Below are 24,179 nucleotides of genomic sequence, written 5' to 3' on the forward strand. Positions count from 1 at the left end.
TAAATCCACCTCTGGGTGAGTTCAAAGAATCATGACAAGAATCAAATAAAAAAATTGTTTCATTTGAAAGATTCAAAACAGGTATTGAGCTTGGTTAATCGGCCTCAAGACAATACTGATTTCACATAATGAAAAAAACTTGCAATGATTTGGTTCTCACATTCATACACTTGCAAATACCAGTATATGTATGAATGATTTGAAATATATCGTCGCTGTTTTCACGAAGTGACGGTAGTGGGAAAAAATTGCATTCACTCTGCGTTACGATTTTCCTCACTACCGTCACTTCTTGAAAACAAGGACGATATGTTGAACTTGGTAATTCCGATTTCCCATACAAGGAAGGGACTATTTAATTAGAGAAGATTTTGATACAATTGTTTGTTTGCACATATGAAATATTTGATTTTTTTTAAAGCATTTTTGACCTATGGGCAATTTGAATTTCCAATAATATTGCCAAGAAAAGTATAATTAGAAAACAAATGCGGTCTAAATATTTGCTCATTTGTTCTCAAATTCGCATACGTGTGCTTCAAAGGGATTTTAAATCAGAATTCTTAACTCATCATGATATCCACATACACAAAATACCTTTAAAGAAATCTGGAGCACAAAATGTACATATTATGTGGCACATCAGCTACATACAGATTGAATATAGAAGAGCTGTATGCATGGGCCCATCACATTTAAACCATCCAAAACAACGAGATCGTATCTCGGTAATGAATCCGACGTAGTCGACGCCTGACGATGGATCCTCCTGAATTCTCTGACCCGTTACCCTACCTTGCCCAGATATATCTTTAATCTTGTTTGTATCAGTCTTAAATCCAGACCGATCAGTCCCATCTACCCAATTTGTCTGCCTGCATATACAGTCTTCCATGTTCACTTTGCATGCAATAGGATGAGCATTAGTATGGCGTATTGTTAGTCTACATCACAGACCCCACTACTGTGTACTCCCGTATAAAGAAGCAGTGTTATAATTGTCAAACTATACAGTCAAATCTGTATATTAAGGCCACTTTCTAATTTGCACAATGTGGCCTTAGGCAAAGTTTCACATGACATCGTGCAAGTAATAAAGGTTTACATAAATTCCAAAATCCTGTTTAACCCATAACATTAGCTCATTTATAAAATGCAGAATAAGGCTTACAAAAGCATCTATAGTTCCACATAATATTGGTGTCATAATGATGTATATATCATCATGATAGCATGGCAGCTTCCTGTAAACACCCATCACATCGGGTAATGAGCATACTGGGTAGTACTTGGAGCCAGAAGGGTGTTAACTCTCTGTATAAGGGTATGACTTAATGCCCTTCTGGCTCCGAACACACAATAGGTCTCTTACTCATCAAGCAGCCTATCATGGTAAAGGCATTAAAAAGCACCTGCATCGCATCATACTTAACATGCTATCAACGAATCCCCACTGACCCATGAGATACACCTACAGTATGTAACATGATGGATGCGATACGCACATATAATCCATGACAATATTACAATACTTTATGAGGATTTTTGAGGATTATGTTTTCCTGAATTTCAAGAATTGCTGACTCTCTGAAGACGGTTGAGGTAAGATATCCATTAATTTAGGTAAGTGGTTTGCTCCCGGGGCCACTGACTCAAATCATCATCTGAAACCATGAACAAGACAATTATGATTTGCAGTCAAACTTTTCTTGCGATAAATGGAGGATACTATGGGGTAATGATAAAGTATAATTTTAATAGTATTATGTAAATGTTAATAATATTCTGTAATTTTTAATATTTAAAAAAAAATTTTTGTTGTTGTTGTAAATTTTAATAATTTTCATAATACTTTGTAAATTGTAATAATAATTAGTTATCTTTTTAATAACATTATGAAAAAAATGTATTAACATTTTGTAATTTTGTAATATTCTATGAATGCAATACAAATACAAATTTCAAAGTAATATGTAATAATATTTTGTGTATGATCTCATGTAAAATATGTATTCAAGACAATGTAAACATGCTCAATTCAGCCTTTGGCTGTGTCAGGATTCCAGAGCATGAACTGAGGCTTGTTCTAGGCAACTAGCTCCTGAAGAGCAAGATCAGGGTTTTTCATTATGCTAATAGGCTAGGAGCAAGGAGGCATCGGGCACCCACCGAGCTATGTCGCCGTTAAAGCTCGCTGTCAAGAACAAATCTTACAAGCTCTCCATGATGACAGGATACATAGACTGACAACATACGGGACTAGGGAATCGTAAATTAAAGAGACATGGCAATTAAAGGTAATACAAAGTTTTGGTATGCGGTCATGAATTTGGTTCAAATGAACATATTAGAAGCGTATGCGACCCTACAATATTCAGTGATCGATGTCCCGGTTGAAATCAAGTCTAAAGCTATGAAATTGTAAATAATAAACTTTTTATGTTGTATAGCTCCCTCTCAAGGTCAAGATATTAATTAAGTTGTAAAATAATGTTTCTTGAATAAAATCGACCAATAAGCTATTCCCGTTTGAAAATTATATATCACAACTACATATTCTGAGATTTTCATGGTCGCAGCTACTATTGTACAGCCGTAGGCGCTATTTGAAATGTAACAAAATTTACCGGGAGCACCGGTATATATTTATATTCAATTTTTCTCGAAAGCAGAAGTGTTTTAGTGGCTAAATTTTCTAATGCTTATAATTAACCCACAGGGCATCCAAATATATCAAAATTGTAAAGAATCACTATCCACCAAACTTTCAAAATTTACCAAAACTTTGTATTACCTTTAAGAATCCAGAAGGCTTGGTTCATCAATCAAACAAGAATTTCAAACATGTACTGGAAATTGGGAAATCTTGTTCAAGCATTCATGTGCATCAAGATTTTCATCAGGATAGCCATAATGATAAGTAAGTCAGAATGCAACATGTGTTGCATATAGTTCATATGTGTGTACATTTAAACCCTGTGTAGCTCTCTGATTCCTAAATAAATGTATTCTTTCTTTATCTCCCTTTTATGCAACCCATCTCCATTAAATAAAAATATTACTTTAGTCAACATTTCTAGTGGAAAACAATTGGAGAAAAAAATCTTAATATATATATGTAGCATTGCATTGTATTTCTGGTGTTGCCACTATGTAGAGGGATCTTCAACACTTGAGATACAAATCGAGATACCTTTGGTATTCTTCAAGAGATTCCTTCCTGACTTCTACATCATTTATTCCCCTGATCTTTTTACCTATTTATCTAAAAAAAAAATTGATTTGGGGTGGATCTCCAAATTTAAACTATATAGTGACTCACCTCTTGAGGGGGTACATCAAATGAAACAGTTCTGAGATCCACCTTAGTGTAGCTCTCAATGCAAGGCAGGATCAAGAAAATACCTGTCAAAGATAACATTAAATTGTGTTATAATTAAGACATTAAGACAATAATGAATTGATATCATTTTGAAAATTTCACACAAGCTCTCTTAAAGATTCTGGGTAAATATGCCGACCTTGCAGTAACTGTGTGTCTGAGCATCTTTGTGCGATTCCATGCCTACCGGTATTTTATACATATTATATTCAATTCTGGAAATATTTTTATCAATCGAGCAGAATTGCCTTTTCCTTAATAATTTTTTGATGATAATTTTGGACAAAGTGATGCCAAGTTATAAATTGGGGACACAAAACTGTCAAAGTTAGTCACATACATATTCTGTTAATGGTCACTTTGTTCACCTGACATTTATATCCACAGTATAGTATTACAAAGAAGATGTACATCAAGCTTCATATAGAGTGACAATACCTGTCAAACGACTGAAGGCAAAATATGTATTTTTTTTCTTTGTTCTTTTGTCTGCCTTTGCATTTTAAATAAATTAAGACAGGAAATCCAGAGAAATGCACTATTATACCTGGGCATTCCGAAATGTGATACGCATTCTTTGGCAAAAGTAAGCACGAGTTGCAAATATCCATCGCCCCCGCTTGCTTTATAGCGGAGTTGACATTTGTACTGAGCACATAGTACAACACCACACATAGACAGCATTGACGTAAGGAAGTGTGAGAGACTTACCTGGGCCTTTAGCACCTCCAGCGAGTAGCCGACCCAATCTAAAAATAACCGCTCTCTCATACTCTTGAACAACCTGTAAAATTAATGAGAAGCATTGGATATTTAAACTTGCATTTTTCTTTTCTTAAAACTTTTCTAATACTACTTAATAACGTTTCAGTGTGATGTGTTTAGACAAATTGATGATTAAATAAGAATCCGTCAATCAAATAATGACTTGTTACAGCCAAGCACAAATGTTAACCTTTTTAGAAAGAAATCTACTATTTGAAATACTACTCACATATCCACACCATACGTCAACACAAGCTATACATGTAAAAGTGGAATCAACTTTGAAAATCAATACAATAGCCAGAAATTGCCTGCACAACCTAAAACGTATTGTTGGACAATTTGATGGCTTAGAAATATCCGGCTAAATCAGAATCATTGGGTCATCGCATCGGTTCGGGTGGTCACTGTACCCGACCTTTTGTGAAAATATATGCCCCTTTATTCAAACATTGTCTGGGGTAATGTTTGTCAAATAAACCCCTCTCATCTACAATTGGTCTGGTCCAATTTATCCAACATTTTGTGTGAAACCCTATAGCAAATCTACGAAAGGCTGTGTCCTTGCATCTTCACATGATCACGTTTCTGTTTCGCGAAAGGCCACGTACCTGAAAGGCAGCTTAAGCTAAAATGTAGCTCACTAATTTAGATGACACTTAAAGGTAAAGACCAGTATTGGAAACGCCCCAATTTCAAAAAATGAAATGGAAGCTCTCATTACCAATCATGTGAAAGAATATGTTTTGACTAATACATGATGATAAAAAAATTGCCAGGAAACCGCCTACTAATTCATATATTTGGTATATTTGTTTCTCTCATGGTCTGTGAGAGATATAGGGTAGTCCCATATACATCTTTCTGTGTATAGTGCTTGTAACTTAACGAAGAATGGGCCAAATTTCTTATCATTTTGATGATTCCAGAACCTTGCAGATGCTAGATGCTAGATGATCAACCTTTTCTGATCGATTCCACAACGTTACTTTCACAATGCAATTGCATGACCATAACTGGTCTTTACCTTTAAAAGCTTTAACATTCTAGGGAAGTAAAGCAACAGCAATTCATCGAGTGATTCAGCATGCACAAGATTCCCCATTTCATCTGTTTGGAGCCCGAAGGGTACGTGTTGAGTCATATCATTTTACACAGACTTAAAGCCCCTTCCAACTCAGAATGGACGATTCCCTTGAGGCAAATCATATCAACCTTCATGCACGCTTCAAACTGTTTTAATGGATTTAAAAGGAAACTCAAATCTTATTTATTAGCAAGTACGTAACCCCTGTAATACTATGTTATGTGATAAAATGAATTTCCATTTTTTTTCCTTCTTTACTTATATATATATGTTTGTTTTGTTTTGTTTTGTTATTGTCCAGTAAATTATTTATGTACATAGTTATCCATTGCAAAAATATTTTAATTCAAACTTTTGGCACAGCCTCGACAAGTTCAAATTTATTTGGACTTTTGCAGTGACCCAAATTCCATTTAATTTCTTTACCTTTAAATGTATTGATCAGTGACCTTGGTGATGTTGGTATAACTTGTATTTCTTTCTTTTTTACACTTGTAATATCTTAACCGTATGTTTTTCTATTGAATGGAATGAATAAATCTTGAAATCTTGAAACTGTCACTATCTGATCGTTTCAATGTCACTTTCGCAACAAAACATGTTATTCAAATTTCTTTTGTGAGATTTCTCACAAGCAGATCGTATTCAAGGATCATGAGGGAATTCAAGTCTCTCACGAAAGCCTTCTTAATTATGACAAGGTAAACTGCCTCAAGAAAATAGATTTCTGCATCAAAGATTCATATCATTCTCAGTTTTAAAAAAAAATGTGGAATTTGCTTTCTCACAGGCAGATTGTATTCAAGGATCATGAGGGAATTCAAGTCCCTCACGGAAGTCTTCTTAAAGGTACTATGTCCCATTTGCAGGCCAAAAAAATGAAAAGGTTAAATTCCGACGGCATTTGAATGAAAATACGAATTTAGAACTTCCCTTAAAAAAAAAGGGAGCTTGAAAATTTCTTTAAGTGGATAAATAACGACTATTAGTTGTCGACTCGACTTAAAAATTATAGAGCCAGTAAGCAATAAGTCTGAATTTCAGACCATTGTACCGAATGGTTGTACGTTTTTATGCTGCCAAAGATTCAATCAGTTTAATTTTGGCCATTACAAGAAGTGGGTTATTGATGTAGACAAATGTTCATGTACCCTTTACAGCTCATTTTATGTACCCATATGTTATTACCAAAGAAGAAAAAGGCCAGTCAGCCACTCAATAGTGTCTGACAGTGAAGTCTAGCATTTGTAGAAAGTAAACAGGGTTTCCTTGCACAATCTGAATATTAGGACACTGCTGAGGTTAAATTTCACAGATAGGACATACATGACATATTCCTAATTCCTGCAAAGTTCTACAGCATTTGAGGTTGGCTGCAAAAGGGACATAGTACCTTTAATATATGACAAGGTAAACTGCCTCAAGAAAATAGATTTCTGCATCAAAGATGCATCATTCTCAGTAAAATAAAAAAAAAGTGGAATTTGCTTTCTCACAGGCATATTGTTATCAAGAATCATGAGGGAATCAAAGTCTCTCACTAAAGCCTTCTTAATATATGACAAGGTAAACTGCCTCAAGAAAATAGATTTCTGCATCAAAGATTCATATCATTCTCAGTAAAAAAAAATGTGGAATTTGTTTCTCACAGGCAGATTGTATTCAAGGATCATGAGGGAATTCAAGTCTCTCACGAAAGCCACATTCAAATATGACAAGGTATACAAATCTGTAGCAAACAGTCATGTGTAAATCTAAATGGCCGATGGATGTGAGAAAATTAAGCATCAGAGTCTCCTCCTCATGGGGTAAAACCAAGAAATCTCATTATGTTCGTGAATTTTACAAGTGGCTTAGACGTATACTGCAAAATAATTGAATTACATGATTTGACAATACCCTAAGCTTCGTGAAATTTGCAAAAGTTTCTTGCTGTAGAAATAGCTGCTTATCATGAGCAAAATTTTCTGATTTTATACTATCTAATTCTCATCTGTGTCTTATAAGATAATAATATAAGAATATAAAGCACAGAAGAGCCCAGCTGAGCTTAAAGCTACACTGCAAACAGTGAAATGAAAAAACTATAAATGCTCTCAGTTTTTATTTAAAAGTACTGAACGATGAAGAAATATGTTGCGCCAGTGATCTTTTTAAAGGTGTTTTACCATGCCAAATGTAAACAAAGCTCCAGGTATATACTCTCACAACATTCTGCTCCGAACCAATCACACAATACCTCTGCACTGCCCAGAATGCATAATTGAAAGTAAACTGTCCGCCCCTGGGTCGGCCCTACAAGTCTTCCTTCTCAAAATAGCGGCGTGTGTACATTGCCTTGGACGCCAGTACCGATAAGGAGGAATCTAATTATTGCATTTTCCAGACTCGTGCGTTTTTTATCCTTCACCTTAAAGAGAAGGTTGGGTTCTGGTGAAGGTGAGCAAAAAGATAAACAGCTTTCTTATTCTTGTTATTACAGCAAAACTGTCTAAAGAGGTCACCCAAGGGAAACAGGAAAAACTGGCCACTGTCGACAGGTGGCCTTTCTAGACAGGTTCTATAACACACATTTCATCCAAGAGGGAAACATTACAGGTGACCACTATATACAGGTGGCCTTTATAGAGAGGTGGCCACTAGCTACGACAGGTTTGGATGTTTCGCTTTAAAAAATAAAACAAATTCATGTAGTTCATTCAACGTGCTTTGGAACAAATCCTGAAGCCATATATTTGATGTCTCATGTAGGCTTGTATTGTGTTCAGTGTTGTTTTATTGTTTGTGATTTTAGCAAGATTCATTCAATTTGGTACAATTTTAATGCTTCAGAAACCTCATAATACATAATGGTTATGGTCCCTACTGCCTATTCACTTCATAATCAGCCATTCAGAATAACTTCTGGATAAAATCAAACCTGCTTTAGTGACCACTTGAATATAAAGACCATCCATCTACAAAGAACACATTTTTTGTTTCCCTTGAAAATTTGTCTTTATAGGCAGGTTAATTTAACATTGAAACATTCATGTCCAGTATTCATCATTATAACTTCAAATCAAACAGGGTACATTTTAATTGCTGAGAGCTAGTTAACGCCCTTCTGGCTCTCAAAAATAATGAACTTCTTACAATATCAAAACCTCAATCCTATCCCCCCCCCCCCTCCCCCTCATCCCTCTCCCCCTCCCTCCCCCCCCCTCTCTCTCTCTCCTCCTCCCTAGATCTACACCTCATTCTCATCCTCTCTCCCCTCCCTCTCCCCCTGCTCTCCCTCTCCCCCTCCCCCTCTCTCTCTCCTCCTCTCCCCTCCCTTCCTCTCCCTCCCCCACCCTCCCTCTCTCCTCCCTCTCCCCTCCCCACTCTTCCCCTCTTCCCTCTCCCCCTCCCCCTCCCTCCCCTTCTCTCAATCCTTGGGATCCCTCAATGCTTTTCTAGGGATACCCCAATGTTCATCTTGGCCTCCTAGCACCTGCCCTTCTTGACAAAAACCACGGCAGGGAACCCTTTTAGTAGGATCAGCCTACGACAGACCTCTTCACATCACCCCCTAATTAAATTGCCTTGTTGACTCTACCAAATAGCTGACTTAGAAGGGAAAAAACATCTTTTAAATGATTTTGTTCTTGTTGCTTGTATTTTTAACTCTATGCCAGCTTTGATTATTGTTTTATTTGTAACTCTTTGCTAGCTTTGATTATTGTTTTCATTTTTGAATTCTTTGCCAGGTTTGATTATTGTTTGTATTTTTAAGTTTTAACCCTTTGTCAGCTTTGGTCTACCAATGGAAGCAACACGAGACAGCCATATTTGACTATTGTCACACACACATATACATATACACCTGTTATTATTTTTTATTTGAATTAAGTCTTTTCCAGCTATGACTGTTATTTTAATTTGTATCTCTATGCCTGGTTCGGTTATTGTTTTAATTTTTAACCCTTTGTCAGCTTTGGTCGACCAATGGAACAGCCATAATTGATTTTTGTCACACATAAATGTACATACACCTATAGAGCACATGTATGATACTCACAGACACACATAGAAGTCTAGGGTTTCAATCCATGGCAAATACAACAAATATTAAGTTAATGGTGCTCTTCAATTCATTGGGAGAAAGTCCTGTGTATTATTTGCACCAATGATTTTGGAATACTTGTCATGGTTGTGCATGTAATCTTTGTGCACAGGGCCCTTATCTTCTGTATCATTCCAATTTCAGTAAGTGTTCACACATGCTCGTTACAGTTACCTTCTAAAATGCCGTGGGGAAATCTCTTGTAAAGAAAAATAGATCTCTTGTAAATAAAAATGTAATTCTCTGTCTTCTAGAAAAAGCACGATTCTGTGATTCAATAGTAACCAATTGCTACATGTAGAAGCAAATTCATGTCTGTGCATGAATCTATTAGTTTCTTGAATTCAGGAAAACATGCTTCCAAAGAACCCTGATTTATTCCAAGGCATGAACCGCATTAAAGGCCATGCAGAAATGATAAATGCAGGAATCGGCTAGAGCTAAAACGGGAGGAGGGAGATTTTCGATAACTTTTACGTCAATGCCTCGATCTAGATCATGTCAAATTGAGGAGCTGTATAATTTTCAATCACCAAAACCATGGCGAGACTAGACTGGTGATCATTTTTCTACTTTCAGATGGTGTGAAACCCGCCAAACGTAGGGCCGGAGAAGTGGTAGCGCTCTCAAGCCCTAAAATGTCACGGTCCAATTATAGGCAAGGCCCTGGTAGGGGGGAAATGACAGGAATGTGTTCACATCTACTGAAGCTAATTAGACTTCCAGGCTTTTTTTTCTTCTCTCTTCTCCTTTCTTTTCCCTTCTTTCTTTTTTCCCTATCTTCATGTATCTCTTTTCCTCCCTCCTCCTCCGTCCATCTGAACTGCCCTCCTTCCCAGTCTTTCTCTATCTCTCCGCCTACAGGGACGGATCATGGATTTTTCAAAGAGGGGGGGGGGGGGGGGGGGGGGGTGAAACGTACAAAATTGTGAGCGCAAAGCCTTTACGGCGTGGGGGTCCGGAAAATGTAGAACCTCTATGGTTCTTTCTGTGGCATTTCTGAATGCATAAATTGAACATTTATGTGAAAATTTCTTAGCATTTTTTTGTGTGGGCCCCCTCCCCCACGATCCTCTCTGGATCTACCCCTGGTCGATCTATCTCTCCCTATCTATCTCTGTCTCTCTCCCTCTCTTGCTATGTACCTCTGCTTCTTTATCTCTATCTTTATCGCCATCTCTCTCTCTCTCTCTCTCTATTCCCCCCCCCCCCCACTATCTTCCCAGACACTCCATCTCGACTCTATTCTCATCCCTTTCTTTTTTCTTCTTCTTCTATATCTTCCTTGCTCTTTCTTTCTCTCTTTGTTCGTTTATAATATCCCTGCTATCCTTACATTACATTATTCTAAAAAACATTCTCGTCTGTCTCTCTACTATCTTTTTGTCTCTATCTATCCTTATCTCTACTTCACTTTCACTCACTCTCTCTCTCTCTCTCTCTCTCTCTCCAAATCCATCATCTCTAGTATTTCTCTATATTTCTAGGTAACTCTATCTCTATTTCCATCATCATATCTTTCTTTATCCCCATCTCTTTATCTGAACTATCTCCTAATATTTCTATCTAGACTGTCCCTCTATAATTTCTCCCCCCCCCCTCTCTCTCTCTCTCTTTTTCTGTCTCTGTCTCTCTTTCTCTCTCTCTCTCTCTCTCTCCCTCTCCTTTCCTCTCTCTCTCCCTCTCTTTCTCCTCCTCCTTGATCTCATTACCCTTCAGAATAACAACTTGATTACCTTGGAGATGGTATGATCAGAATCAATTACAATTTCACACTTGAAGTGGTATTGAGCTTACCTTGTTAATTAGGCATCCCCCTTAATGAAATATTTCAACACAGCGAGTGATGCGTGATATCATTTTCAATCTAGCCAAATTTTCTGACTGCTAGATTCATTCTGGCATGATGGCACACAAGAAACATGGAAATGAGTAAAATGTGAGGTGGCTGAATGGGTATATGAAATATATGGTTGTGGTGGTAGTGGCAGTGGTAGTGGTTGTTGTGGTGGTAGTGGTGGTGGTAGTGGTTGTGGTAGTGGCTGTGGTAGTGTTCATCATAGTTGTCGAGGTTGTAGTAATAATATTTGTTGTATATAGTGGTAGTGGTATTGCATTGGTAGTGGAAGTGGCAGTGGTTGTTTAAGCGGCAGTGGTTGTTGAAGCGGAAGTGATAGTGGTAGTGATAGGGGTGGCAGAAGTGGTAGAGGTAGAGGATTTGGAAGTAGTAGTGTAGGTGGTAGCATATGTGGTAGTGGAGGAGGTGGTAAATGTAGTGGTATAGTGATAGCAGAGATAATGGCAGTAGTAGAGGTTGTGAAAGTGGTATGTAGTGACAGCGGCAGTGATAGTGAAAGTGCTGGTGGTGGTAGTGGTCATGGTGGGGGGGGGGGGGGGGGCAACAGAAAAAGTCTTTTTGCAGTATTTATTCTTTCTAAATATCAATGATTTAAATCATATCCTAATGAATGACAATGACAATGCACATGGCTGTCATTTGTATAGACCAAAATATATTATTATCAGGCTTGATGGTACTAGCAGTATTAATTGAAAAGATTAAACATTAAAGCAATAAAGTGATTAATTTGATATATTTTTCAAAATGTAGGCTCATTTTAACGAAAATATATTAGATGCACTAAGTGCATGTGCTCCAGAATTTCAGTGACCTACTTAAATCCACTTTCAATTGTTTCGTTAGCCTGGATGGAAGGCGACAAAATCAATACCATTATGTGCTAACTTTGCAATAACTTGCAATTTGGTTGATACTGCCCAGCCTAAAACCACAGGGGACTTTAGAAAACGCATTCAACTGATCCAATCAAGCGTTGACCGGCAGAAGGGCGTAGGTCTTGTACTAAATGATGATTTAAGGCCCTTCTGGCTTTGAGGGGAGGCACTGGCTTTGCTTTCCTGGGGGCCCTGATCCAATAAGAACTTCACGCTTGATGAAACTCAATACCATCATCGAAGATCGTGCATGTACCTTGTGTATATAGCACTGGCATGCATGCTCGTATGTAAACAATAGCCTTGCTGCACCACATACAGTGTACGTGTACCAAATGCACGTCTCAACATTATCATGTAAATCATTACAAGTATATTGTTTTTCACAGCTATGTCTTTTCATGTTTTTTTTTATAGATATCACTGTAACCGTTACATGTTGTAGTGATTATTCTTTAATTTTTTAAATTAACATTTCACACTCCACTTTCCATACTCTAGGACTTACATTACATTACATTTAGAGTTCAACTCATGACCTCCTTAATTCCCCTCTCCACTTTCACACACCGCTCTAGCTACCGGTTTCATGCTAAGTTTCTTCCATTTCATCTTCACTCCATTTCCGATTCACATTGTTCTATTGTTTAGTTCTCATTTGTATTCAGAACACCTCATGATCACCCTTCCATACTGTCTATTGCTTCTTATTTCTCCCTGGGTTCTTCCATTATGTTGTACTATGCCATTTTGTATGTGTCTCATTGGTTCTTTATCTATTATGTCACACATGTTCTGATTGGTTAAAATTGAGTTTCCCCAAGTAAAGTATAAAGGTCAAGAGCTGCAATATAAATAACATACAAAAGTGATGTAAGCCCTAAAGTATAGATAGTGAAGTGTGAAACCTCGAATATCAAGGTCTCATCATTTTGTCTCCTTTATTTAGAACTTGGTTGCATTTTTAAGACGTGCAAGAGTTATTTAAGTTAAGGAGCAGGAGTACAGTGTTTGTGTAGAGTCTAGGAGAAGAAAGTTGTAAGTTTACATTACATTATATCTACACAAAATATATATTACATTGTACTGTCTGCCTCTTGAGGACTCTCCAATTAGTAGCTCTTTCAGTGAGACTGTGGTATATTAGTGTAGAATGTATACAGGTGTTGTGGTCCAGTAGATACGCTTCCGGACTGTGATCCCCAAGGTACGGAGTACAAATCCATGTCACAGCACGTCCTGTGGCAAGACATTAATCTACATTTGCTACACTCTATCCAGGTGAGTTAAATGGGTATCTGTTAGGAATTACATTCCTTACAATGCTTAAATGGCAGCCATGTTAAAGCCAGGGTAATAGGGAGCACCAGGAGTGACACTGTGCCAGACATGAGCATTACACAAGACAACACTATTTTTAAAACTATCATTATTACCAAAAACATGATGTTTACACATTGCCATCAATCATAATTAACAAGCATATTGCTTTTCACATCTCTGTCTTTACATTTTAATTTGTCTAACCTTTAAAGCTCTGTTGGCACTTGTTTGCTTTCTTTGCCTCCTTTGCCACACGTGCAATTTTGCACAAAACAATAGGCACCAATTGAGAGAAGGATTACTTTGAATGAGACAAAATATGCGCAACATTTCACATTTGTGGTCTTGATGACAACCCTTTTATAAACATTGGTGTAGATCAATATTGCTCTTGAAACAGTTTTTAAAATCTTGAAGCCTCTGGTATATCTATCCAATTCGGCACAGGGAGATTATTTTGGGTGGCTTTTAAAGAGTTAATATAATAATATTATTCATACACAGTGACATTAATACAGCATACAATACTACTTTGGCTTTCACCTTAATGCAGAAAAAGAGTGAAAAGGGCATAGTGCAGATGGGAACAATCCATAAGAGGAAAGATAAGATCATAAATCCTTCCCGGCGAGCAACATTCTTTAACTTCCTTTAAAATTCTTTTGCTACTCAATGACTGAGACAAATCTTTGCAATGCAATTTTCCATGAGTTGGAGACCTTAGATATCTTTTTACATCCTTTTGGGATTTGACAGGCATTTCCATGTACCCCCCCCCCCCCTCCCCCTTTTCCCGGCTGCTATCGACTCAAGCATTCATGCTTATGATAGTTGGCCTCTGCATTTATCTTGATTCTTTTACTTATCTCCATACTTTCAAGTTTTCAATTATATATATATATATGCATTTTTATGTGTGTGTATTTCAGTTGTCACTCTTTATGTAAATCATTAATATTATATACTATTATTATTATTTGAATGTTTTGTACTTGATTTATCAATAAATGCAGAAAAATGTGCTTTAATTTTTTTTTTTTTAAGATAGAGACCTTAGATATCCTTTTGCTACTCACCTTTATGCAGACAAAGAGTGAAAAGGGCACAGTACAGATAAGAACAATCCATGAGAAAAACGTTAAGATCATTCCACAACATCCTATCCCTCCATCAGGTTCACCAGCTAAAGGAAAAAACAAAAATTAAACAAAATATTTAGTTTTGGTGGTGGAATATAATAATCATCTGTGTGAAGCTACAATGGCACTGATCCATATTACTTTGACATGGAGTTAACGCCCTTTTGACCCCCAAACAGAAAACATGGTTAAACGAGTTTGTTAATATTTGTGAATGTGATGTATCATGTATGCCATAATGAATAACATGAAGTATTAGCCCTGCATTGTTAATAATAAAACATGACCTGGGCTTTTTCTCTTTTCTACTTTTATATATTTTTTTTTATCGTAGTATCTATAAAAGTTTGTGTACTATTACTTCCAGTGTTAATAATCATGATCAAGTGATATTGAAACAAAACAGATTGGAGACAATATTGAGGTCTGGTGGTTAAATCTGAATATGAGACTGCAGAAAATATGTAATTCTGATGAAAAGTGAAGATAATTTTAAAGTTCTGATATTTAAATAAAAAAATAAACAAACACAAAAAATACAATGTTTCCTTCTAGTTGTGAAATAAAAACACTCATATTAGAGATAATTCTTAGTTCAGGTAGTGATATTCAGACAAAGATTTATGATGATATTTAGTTCTGGTAGTAAAATTTTGACAAAGATTTTAAATAATGTTTAGCTCTGGTAATGAAATTTCAACATGAAGATTGAAGATAATATTTTAGTTCATGTAGTGAAATTCAAACAAAAATCAAAGATACATTTCCTTCTGGTTGTTTTGTTAACGAAAGGTTTGTGATATTTTTTTTTTTGGTAGAGATATTGAACAAAGCTTTAAAAAAAAGTTTAGTTCTGGTAATTAAACATAAACACAGATTTTTGATAATATCTAGTTGCAGTAGTCAAGTTCAAAGATTGGTGATAATGAGTGAGTAGATCTGGCAGTGAAACGGTATAGGAATGAAACTTGATGATCCTGAAGGGCATTTACCTGCGTTAAGGTATATGAATTCACACCTTCATTGCTCCAAACATACCATTTTTATTATGTGTTTGCCTGAAGGCCAGATTTTGCAAAGTCTGTAAAATGAACTGTCAATGATTCTTTGCGTACATCTACACATCAAATTTCAATTGTTAATCTTCTTTATAAATATGTAACATGTAAGGATGCAACTTCACCATAATGTGTTTTCACATTTTGATATTAGTAAAACAGAAATGTGCTCATTCGTAACACAAGTATAAGGTCATTCAGGTACAAAAGATAGAGCAAGAAAAAAATGTCTCAACATAAAACATGAAAAAGACATTAAAGAAATTTCTCTGCAAGCAGATGTATAGTACAACTGATGCATAGATCCAGCGACCCAGCTAAGTCTCTCATAAAAAATAGTATTATCGAAGCAAACAGCTACATTTGCTTCGGGATATTCAATGATTGATATATTTCTCTCTCCCTCTCTCTCTCTCTCTCTCTCTAGATCATAAGATGAAATATATATATTATTATTGAAGCAAACAGCTACATTTACTTGGGGATATTCAATTATTAATATATTTCTATCTCTCTCCCTCTCTCTGTCTGTCTAGACCATAAGAGTCTTGGGAATATGCATTCTCATCAAATATGGATTCTTATGAAATATGGATGCAGATGAAAAACTAATTAATTGTGAAGAACACAGATCCCAGAGCTCTGGCTAGAGGGAGGGAGAGAGGGAGGGGAGAAAGAGAGAGAGAGAGAGAGAGAGAGAGAGAGAGAGAGAGAAAGAGAGAGAGAGGCAGATGGGGAATAAAAAGCTTAATAAAGATAGTGGCCAGGCTATAGGGTGGGGAAGATAAAGAGGGAGACATAGATAGATGAGAAATAGAGAAACTATATCCCCATAGCCAGCATTTGGATGTGGGTTGGGGGTCAAGCTGGTTTTCTCTCCTACCGATTCCCCATTTGGCTTATTTTTAGCTTTCAGGTTGAAAGAAACTACTCCCCCCCCCCATCCCCACCAAGACATCAGATACTAATGAGAGACACAATGAGCTAGAGGAGAGAGAGAGAGAGAGAGAGAGAGAGAGAGAGAGAGGGGGGGAGAGAGAGAGGGGGGGGGGAGAGAGAAAAGAGAGAATGGAGAAGGGGAGAGGAGAGAAAGGGACAGACAGGGGGATGTAGATACGATGAGGGGAAGACAGCAGAGAGAAGGAAAGGGAGAGAGTGAGAAAGAGAGAGTGTGAGATAGAGGAAGAGAAAGAGAGATAGAAAGAAAAGGAAAGAGAGAGATAGAACAAGAAAGAGAGAAAGAAAGAGAGAGAGAGAGAGATAGAAAGAGAAAAAGATCGGGGTAATCTTAAAAGTGAATACAGAATGAATCTAAACATAAGAGTCAGACATTTCTCATTAATTATTCATACAGTAATTATTACAAGGGCTTACAAATCAGCATTTCAACCAGCATTAAGTGAAGCTGGCATATACTCCACCACTCCCCCCTCCCCTTTTGATGGAAAACCATAAAATTGATAACAATAGCAACGGGTCCAGAGCACATAGAGTCTGACATGACACATAATGCGTCTTCTTTTTGAAGACCCGTGCACCCTCCAATTAATTAATTTCTGAATACACAAATTAAATTTAATAATTAATAAGGTGCTATACAGAGCAAGAAAATGTTATTGTTGATTAGTTTGAAATGATTTGTTTCAAAACTGAAAACGGTACATCACTTGAAAGGTACTTGAACAAATACAGCACATGAAAATGAATGCCACACATGCACATTAAATTTAGCTAAATGGTCTTATATTATAACTTTATAATTAACTTAAAAGTATTGGATTTTTACATTTTTTAGAACTGAGGGGGGGGGGGAATAGATAGTGTTACTGTCCTGGTATTAAGCCTGTTTCTAGTCATCTCAAATTTCTTTATCACACAAACTGAGAATGATTTATGATCTGCATTCCACACACCAAACATCATTCATATTTATATTCCCCAGGTTTACTACCCCATCTAAATGTCAAAGAACTATCAAGAAGAGGAATTCTGTCCGACGACGCACCACCCTCCTATCGTCCTCTCCGAGAAGACAAGCCTTGCATCATTTCCCTTCTAATATAAATCACCTGCTACTGGCACAGAGGGCACCGCCATAAATTGAGTAGCATATTGGATATTGATTTCGGATGGTGACATATGCGTTGCGCTCACACAACGAGCAGGTCGGAGGATATCCCTTTTCTGTCTTGACGCACGTCGACACGACTACAGCTTGGTAAACATCGAGCTGCGGCGGAGAGAAGGACGCGAGATGCAGGAAAATGGTCTCTGTCTTAATACTGCTGGTTACTACTGGTAGGTATCAGTGGTGCAGCTACTGAGGAGCATGGGGCACAATCACACTCCCTTCCCCCATTACATAGCAAAGGGGGGGGGGGAGAAGAGAATAAAAACTAAATAAAAAAAAAGAAGGAAGATGATCAATAAAGCCCCATTTGCCATTCCACACGCTCCCCTTACTTCATTGTCATGTTTTGAAAGCATTTCATTTCCAACACCAGACATAATGACACATGTCTCTCTCCCCCTCATCAAATGGTGAACATAAGAGGCCCTCATTATCTCATCCTAATGTATTAGTGACAAGGTATTCCTAAATGTTCTTTTAAATCCTATCTCATTTCTATCTGAGAGATGATAAAACAAGTTCACATCTTACTGAGTTTAGAGAAAAGGGTGAAAGAAAGAAAAATCCTTGAATTGGTATAATGCATCATCACAATTTAATGATACAACTCCCTTTCCAGACCCTCCTCACTCAATGGCATTGTTATTTTGCATTTCATCCATCTGACAAGTATTATTGCCCTTTGAAGAAACAAGAGCTCCCTCAAAGGGTCAACACACTCTACGCCACAAGTAATATGTTACATCCTTGTATTCCTGAGCTTGCAACATTCTTTTTACATCTCGCCAAGTCAGTTCAAAGATTCCTGGAAACAAGACTGTTAAAAAATAACCTTTAGTTTGCTATCATTTTTTTCCATCTCACTGTGACAGATAAAAGGGTGCAGGATAAAGGAGAATACTATTAAGCTTCTCGGATTTCTTTAAAATCTTTTGACGAATGTAAGGATGGGGGAAGGAAGAGAATAGTCGTTTAAGCTTGCTACTTTCTTTGAATTTCCCGCTGCGACAGAAGAAGGATAATGGATAAAAGAGAATAGTCTTTTGCTTTCCACATTCCTTTTAAATCCCCCTGCATTAGACAGAACCACTCAAGGTTTAATCTCATCATACAAGAGTCCTTTAAAAATGTGCTAGGTATAATTTCATCACACAAGAGTCCTTTAAAACTGCACTAGGTATACCTTGAGGGGTTGAATTATCTGACACTATATAATTTATGCAGCGTAATACATACAGTATATCAATATGTATAGTGAAATCATTCTAAGAGAATTGGAAGATGAAAATGGGATACAAGTGGGTGGTCATTCAATCACAAATATTAGATATGCTGATGACACTGTTTTATTTTCTGAATCAGAGAATGGTCTCCAGAGACTCCTGAATGTAGTTGTAAAAGAAAGTGAGAGAATGGGACTAGAGATAAACTATATCAAGACAAAGTGCTTGGTGGTATCCAAGAAGAGCAGTCCAAAATGTAACTTCAAACTGAAAGAACAGACTATTAAACAAGTCTCCTCATTTAACTACCTCGGCAGCATGATCACCGAGGATGCCAGATGCGAAACAGAGATTAAGAGAAGGATAGCTCTCGCTAAATCTGCATTTTCAAAGTTAGGCAAAATTCTGACAAATCGAACAATGTGTATGAAGACCAGAATAAGGGTATTGAATTGTTACATCTACCCAGTACTTATGTATGGTAGTGAAACATGGACTTTAGCCTCTGATACTAAAAAGCGTTTGGAAAGTTGCGAAATGAGGTTTCTAAGAAGAATGATGAAAATCCCCTGGACTGACAAAGTTAGTAATGAGGAAGTTCTTACACGAGCTGGAGTGCAAAGGAAAATGATATGTGAGATGTTGATTAGGCAGTTGAAGTTCATGGGTCACATTACACGTAAAGAAGGCCTAGAGAATCTTGCTTTGACAGGGAAAATTGTGGGAAGAAGGAGTAGGGGAAGAAGGAGGATACTTTGGATGGACAGTCTGCAGAAATTGTCGAAAGAGAGAGGAGTGAAAGAACCGGGAGTGGTACTAATACAGAAGGCTAGGAGCCGAGGGTTGTGGAACAGCATGATCGCCAAAGTCAAACGATATGGCACTTAGAGAGAGAAAAATCATAATATTACATATTAACATATTTATTAATCTTAGGATTTTTGCTGAGTTTTGGAAGGAGAGACAATTGCTTGGTTACCAAATTCTATTTTGGTATCTACCTTACAGTAGATTGTTGAAAATCAAAAGAATAGAAATGTTTATTTGCCATATGAGTCACACAAGCATTTAACAAATTGTTTCTTAAAAGATTTGAAAGATCAATCGCACCTACGAAGCTCTCATTATCTTATCTTAATGCATTAGTGACAAAGATTCCTAAATGATCTTTAAAAACCAAATGCATTTCTATCTGAGAGATGATGAAACAAGTTCACATCTTACTGAGATCATGAAGGCAAACATGATACTTAACATTGTTGATCAACAATATACCAGTAACATAGCTGGAATATGAATGGCCTCTATACACTTCCTGTGACCATGAATGTTAAGCTATGCAGTTCAACTCTCTTACAAGGTGACTATTTTTTGTATGTGAAATAATAATGAAAATGACAACCATTGATTAATGTGATTAATTAAAATGAGTACCACCTTTTCAATTACAAAAGAAATGTGATGCTTTCTCAAGGTGATTTAAGTCACATATAATTTGTTTAATGATTCCAGAAATGTCTACAAACTACTCAGGATGTGGATTCTCATTAAAATGACAAAATAGTATTAACATCATAATGCATCATTCTTTTTCTGAAGATTTCTCACAGTATTTCTAGAAACCATACACTCGCCATGCAAATATACAACTGGAACATTGTATGACACATGACTTAGCTAAATTCGCTTTGTGGCAAATGTTTTTCTCAACTAACTACATTCCTAACTAAAAGTCAGGAACTAAGACTTTACCAACACAAATCACTAACCCTAATCTTAACTTTTTTAAAATTGCAACTCAATTCCTAACACTGTATCTTTGACAAAATAAATCCTGTGTCGGAGCAAATTTTGAACACTAGAATGACATCTTTATTGACAACACTTGCCCTTATGCCCAAAAAATATTTTTCATAAAAGAAAAAATCTCTCTAAAGCTTCTGCATCACTCTTGATTGCTAGAATGACATATTCGTTGACAACCACTTGACCTTACGCAAAAAAAACACAGAAAAGAACAAATCTTTTTGAAGCTGCTTCATCATCCCATGCACGATCCCTACCTGAATGAAACCTTATTAACATACACAGTGATGAGAAAACATAATAACTGTATCTTTCCCAACATCGTCAATAAACAATGGGCCTTGAGCGACGTCGGACAACGAGATGAGAATACCAACGACAATATGGTCATCCAACTGCAAAATGAGCTCCAGCTGAAACACAATGGCATCTGAACCCCAGAGACTATTTAGAAATCCTCGAAGTGATGATTGTGCACAAATCAACCACTTTATTTCCCATTTTTGTATTTTGTTTACCTCCAATGATCGAAGTGAACGCTCGCTCCTTCCAAACGGTATTTTGACCCTCCTCCTCCTCCTTATGGGAATCCATGATGGGAAGAGAATGTAGCTACTCCTCTCCAATAAGGGTTGTTACCCATGCCACAAAGGAAAAAGAATTAAACTGAGCGAGCCCCGGCCGGTGATGATGTGATGTACGTGCCATATGTGACTGGGAGCCGTCAGCACTTTAATACAGGGGACAGGGATGTGCATTGTGTGGATGTATTGTAGTGAGAGCGTGCGTGCGTGTGGGTTGGTGCATGTGTGTGTGTGGGTGCATGTGTGTGTGTGGGTGGATCAGTGTGTGTGGGTGAGTTGTGTGTGTGTGGGAGTGTGTGTATGGAGTATAGGAATCTCTGGTGGCACGCTGTGTGATGTGGAGTTCAAAGCCTTGAAGAAGTGAATATGATTGCGTTTATGAGGATGATAGAGAAAAAGGAAGATTGGAGAGTGGAGTTGCGACGAGGAAAGTAGGAAAGAGAGAGAGAGGAAAATCAAGAGGGAGAGAGTAGGGCAGATAGAACACGGCTTAAGGACAGAAAGAAACAAAAACAAAGGTCAAGAATGACAGAGTAAACAAAGAGAGAAGATTGAGAGAAGAACAGGGAACAGAGAAGGGGAAAGCAACAAGAGACCAAGGGGAAAAAAAATGTGAGAGATAAGGGGGAGACAGGTAAACAGGGGGATAGAAAGGAAGAGGAAGAGAACAAAGAAAAGGAGAGACAAAGAAAGAGGGAGGGAAATTGGGGCAGAATGAGAAATGGACAGAGGGTGACACTAGAGAAAGAGGGGAGGGGAGGGGAGGGAGGGAGGGAGGGGAGGGAGGGAGGAAGGGAGGGAGGGAGAGAGAGAGAGAGAATGAGAGAGATGGGTACAATGAGGGAGATGGAAGAGAAAAATGAAGAAAAGAAACAGACACAAATGGGATTATGGGTGACATTAAACAAAGGAAAATCACAGATTTTTTATGTGCCTTTATTGTGCATGAAGCGAGACAAGACATACAAAAAAACTCACAAAAACACATGAGTTTATTGAACAAAATCAGTAATATTCAAAGCTCTAGAAATAGATTATGCAAAAATGGAGCATCAAGTTGTCCCCTTCAAATAAAGATGGACATGAAAAAGCTGGAGACAAAAAAATGTGTAGAAGACACACCACAGTTATACCTCTCTAGATCAACAATAAATAATGAACTACAAATTGCAAGACAAAGATCATGAAGTAATATTTAATAAGATATGGCAAAATGAAAACACAACAAAACCTGCAATGATATATTTAACAAATATGACGGACTGCTATGTGTGCTTGAAGGAAAAACAAGCAATTAATATTCAATATTAAGCCATAAAGACGGAAGAGCTTGACTTATATTTTCCGGGCATACTATAAACGGCATGTAGCACCTCCGGCATAGTCATGCATTACTGCACATACTAATTATCTTTCTTGAGACTTGAAAATGTTAATATTGTTCTAGTCTTGTTTCCAGACACTGCGCATACTAATTATCTTTTTGAGACTTGAAAATGTTGCTTTTATTTCGGCCTTGATTAGAGACTGAATATGCTATTGCACATCCTGATTTTGTATTTCATAAAAAAATTAAAAAATAAAATTTTTAGGGGCAGCTTTAAATTGTTGATATTTGATAGCCTTTTTAACAACATATTTAGATTAGGTTCATGATAAAGGTTGAAAATTATATGACTGGAAATGAGACTGCCTAGGGTGGCATATCATGTGGAATAATCCGCACAGCAGTGCGTGCATCACTATATCATCTTCAATCAATATTTTGGATAGAAAGAAACATGCACAGATTAATTCAATTTCATCGTTGAATGGGAGTAGAGAAATATACCTACAAGACACATTGGTGCATATATTTTCGTTTTTATCTTTAATCAATATTTCAGATGAGAAATTGAAATCATCATTCTGTTTTTAATGTCAGTACAGAATATATATTAAAGTAAATATATATCAAAGCAAATATATATCAAAGTAATTATATGTTAAAGAGAATACATATTGAAGTAAATATATATAAAAATAAACATTACCGTAGGCATTGCATTGCATACGTTTCTGTATCATCATTATTCAGTATTAACAAAAATAATGATTGCATAAATATAACCCAATTCTAATCATCCTTTGATTCTATTGTTCATGATATGGCATGACAATGCAAATATCTTGTATCACATGAAATCAATATACTGGATGGGAGGAAGCATGCAGGCATAGCTTTCCAATCATCTTTTCTTTGAATATGAATTGAGAAATATCAGGCATAGCAAATGGTATGATACACAAGCCATATATAGACTCGGTGGATATGAGAATAACTTATTTTAAATCACCCATTTCTTGAATGTCAATGCCAATAAAATCATGAAATATTGATGAATATCGAAGACGAATAAACAGAGATAAGCAGTTGTTTATCCAGGAGTATTCTACAGGGGGGTCGCTATGGGATCACAAACATACTTCGATTCAAGGCCTGATAAAATTAAATAAAAAGGAATAATGTTAAATATAAATCTTATAATTAGTTTGTCATGCAATAATAATTGTATTAGCAACTGTCCAATTATTTTGTTTGAAGCAACCTTTTGCTTTTCATATGTAATGAGAATAGTTTCAACCCATTTTAATTTTGCTTAAGTAGTTTAATTCCATTCAATTCATTGAAAGTTAAAAAACAAAATTTGTATATTTGAACGTTTACAAAAAGTAGATTTGTCTGGATGAACAGAGACTCCTGACTCGATATATATCCTCATACAGCTGTCAGAAATATATTTGAAAGAAATTGGTAATCATCTTTGGTCTTAGACCATCTTAATGAGCCAACAAATAGATATATTCATTAGATTAAA

General features: G+C 36.7%; 1 protein-coding gene across 1 annotated transcript in view; it reads right to left on the reverse strand.

Annotated features, from left to right (window-relative positions):
- The window catches only part of LOC582981 (band 7 protein AGAP004871), a 36,888-nt gene extending 15,454 nt beyond the window's left edge, over positions 1–21,434 (reverse strand). Inside the window, exons 1-4 of the mRNA XM_782909.5 lie at positions 21,256–21,434; positions 14,457–14,563; positions 4,094–4,166; positions 3,323–3,405 (exon numbers count right to left, since the gene is read on the reverse strand). Coding sequence (XP_788002.3) covers positions 3,323–3,405; positions 4,094–4,166; positions 14,457–14,563; positions 21,256–21,331 — 339 coding nt within the window. The 5' untranslated portion in view covers positions 21,332–21,434. The remainder of the gene's footprint in view (positions 1–3,322; positions 3,406–4,093; positions 4,167–14,456; positions 14,564–21,255) is intronic.
- Between the last annotated feature and the right edge of the window lie 2,745 nt (positions 21,435–24,179).

The sequence above is a fragment of the Strongylocentrotus purpuratus genome, unplaced genomic scaffold (assembly GCF_000002235.5).
Source record: "Strongylocentrotus purpuratus isolate Spur 01 unplaced genomic scaffold, Spur_5.0 spur5_scaffold_4, whole genome shotgun sequence".
Taxonomy (NCBI): Eukaryota; Metazoa; Echinodermata; class Echinoidea; order Camarodonta; family Strongylocentrotidae; genus Strongylocentrotus; species Strongylocentrotus purpuratus.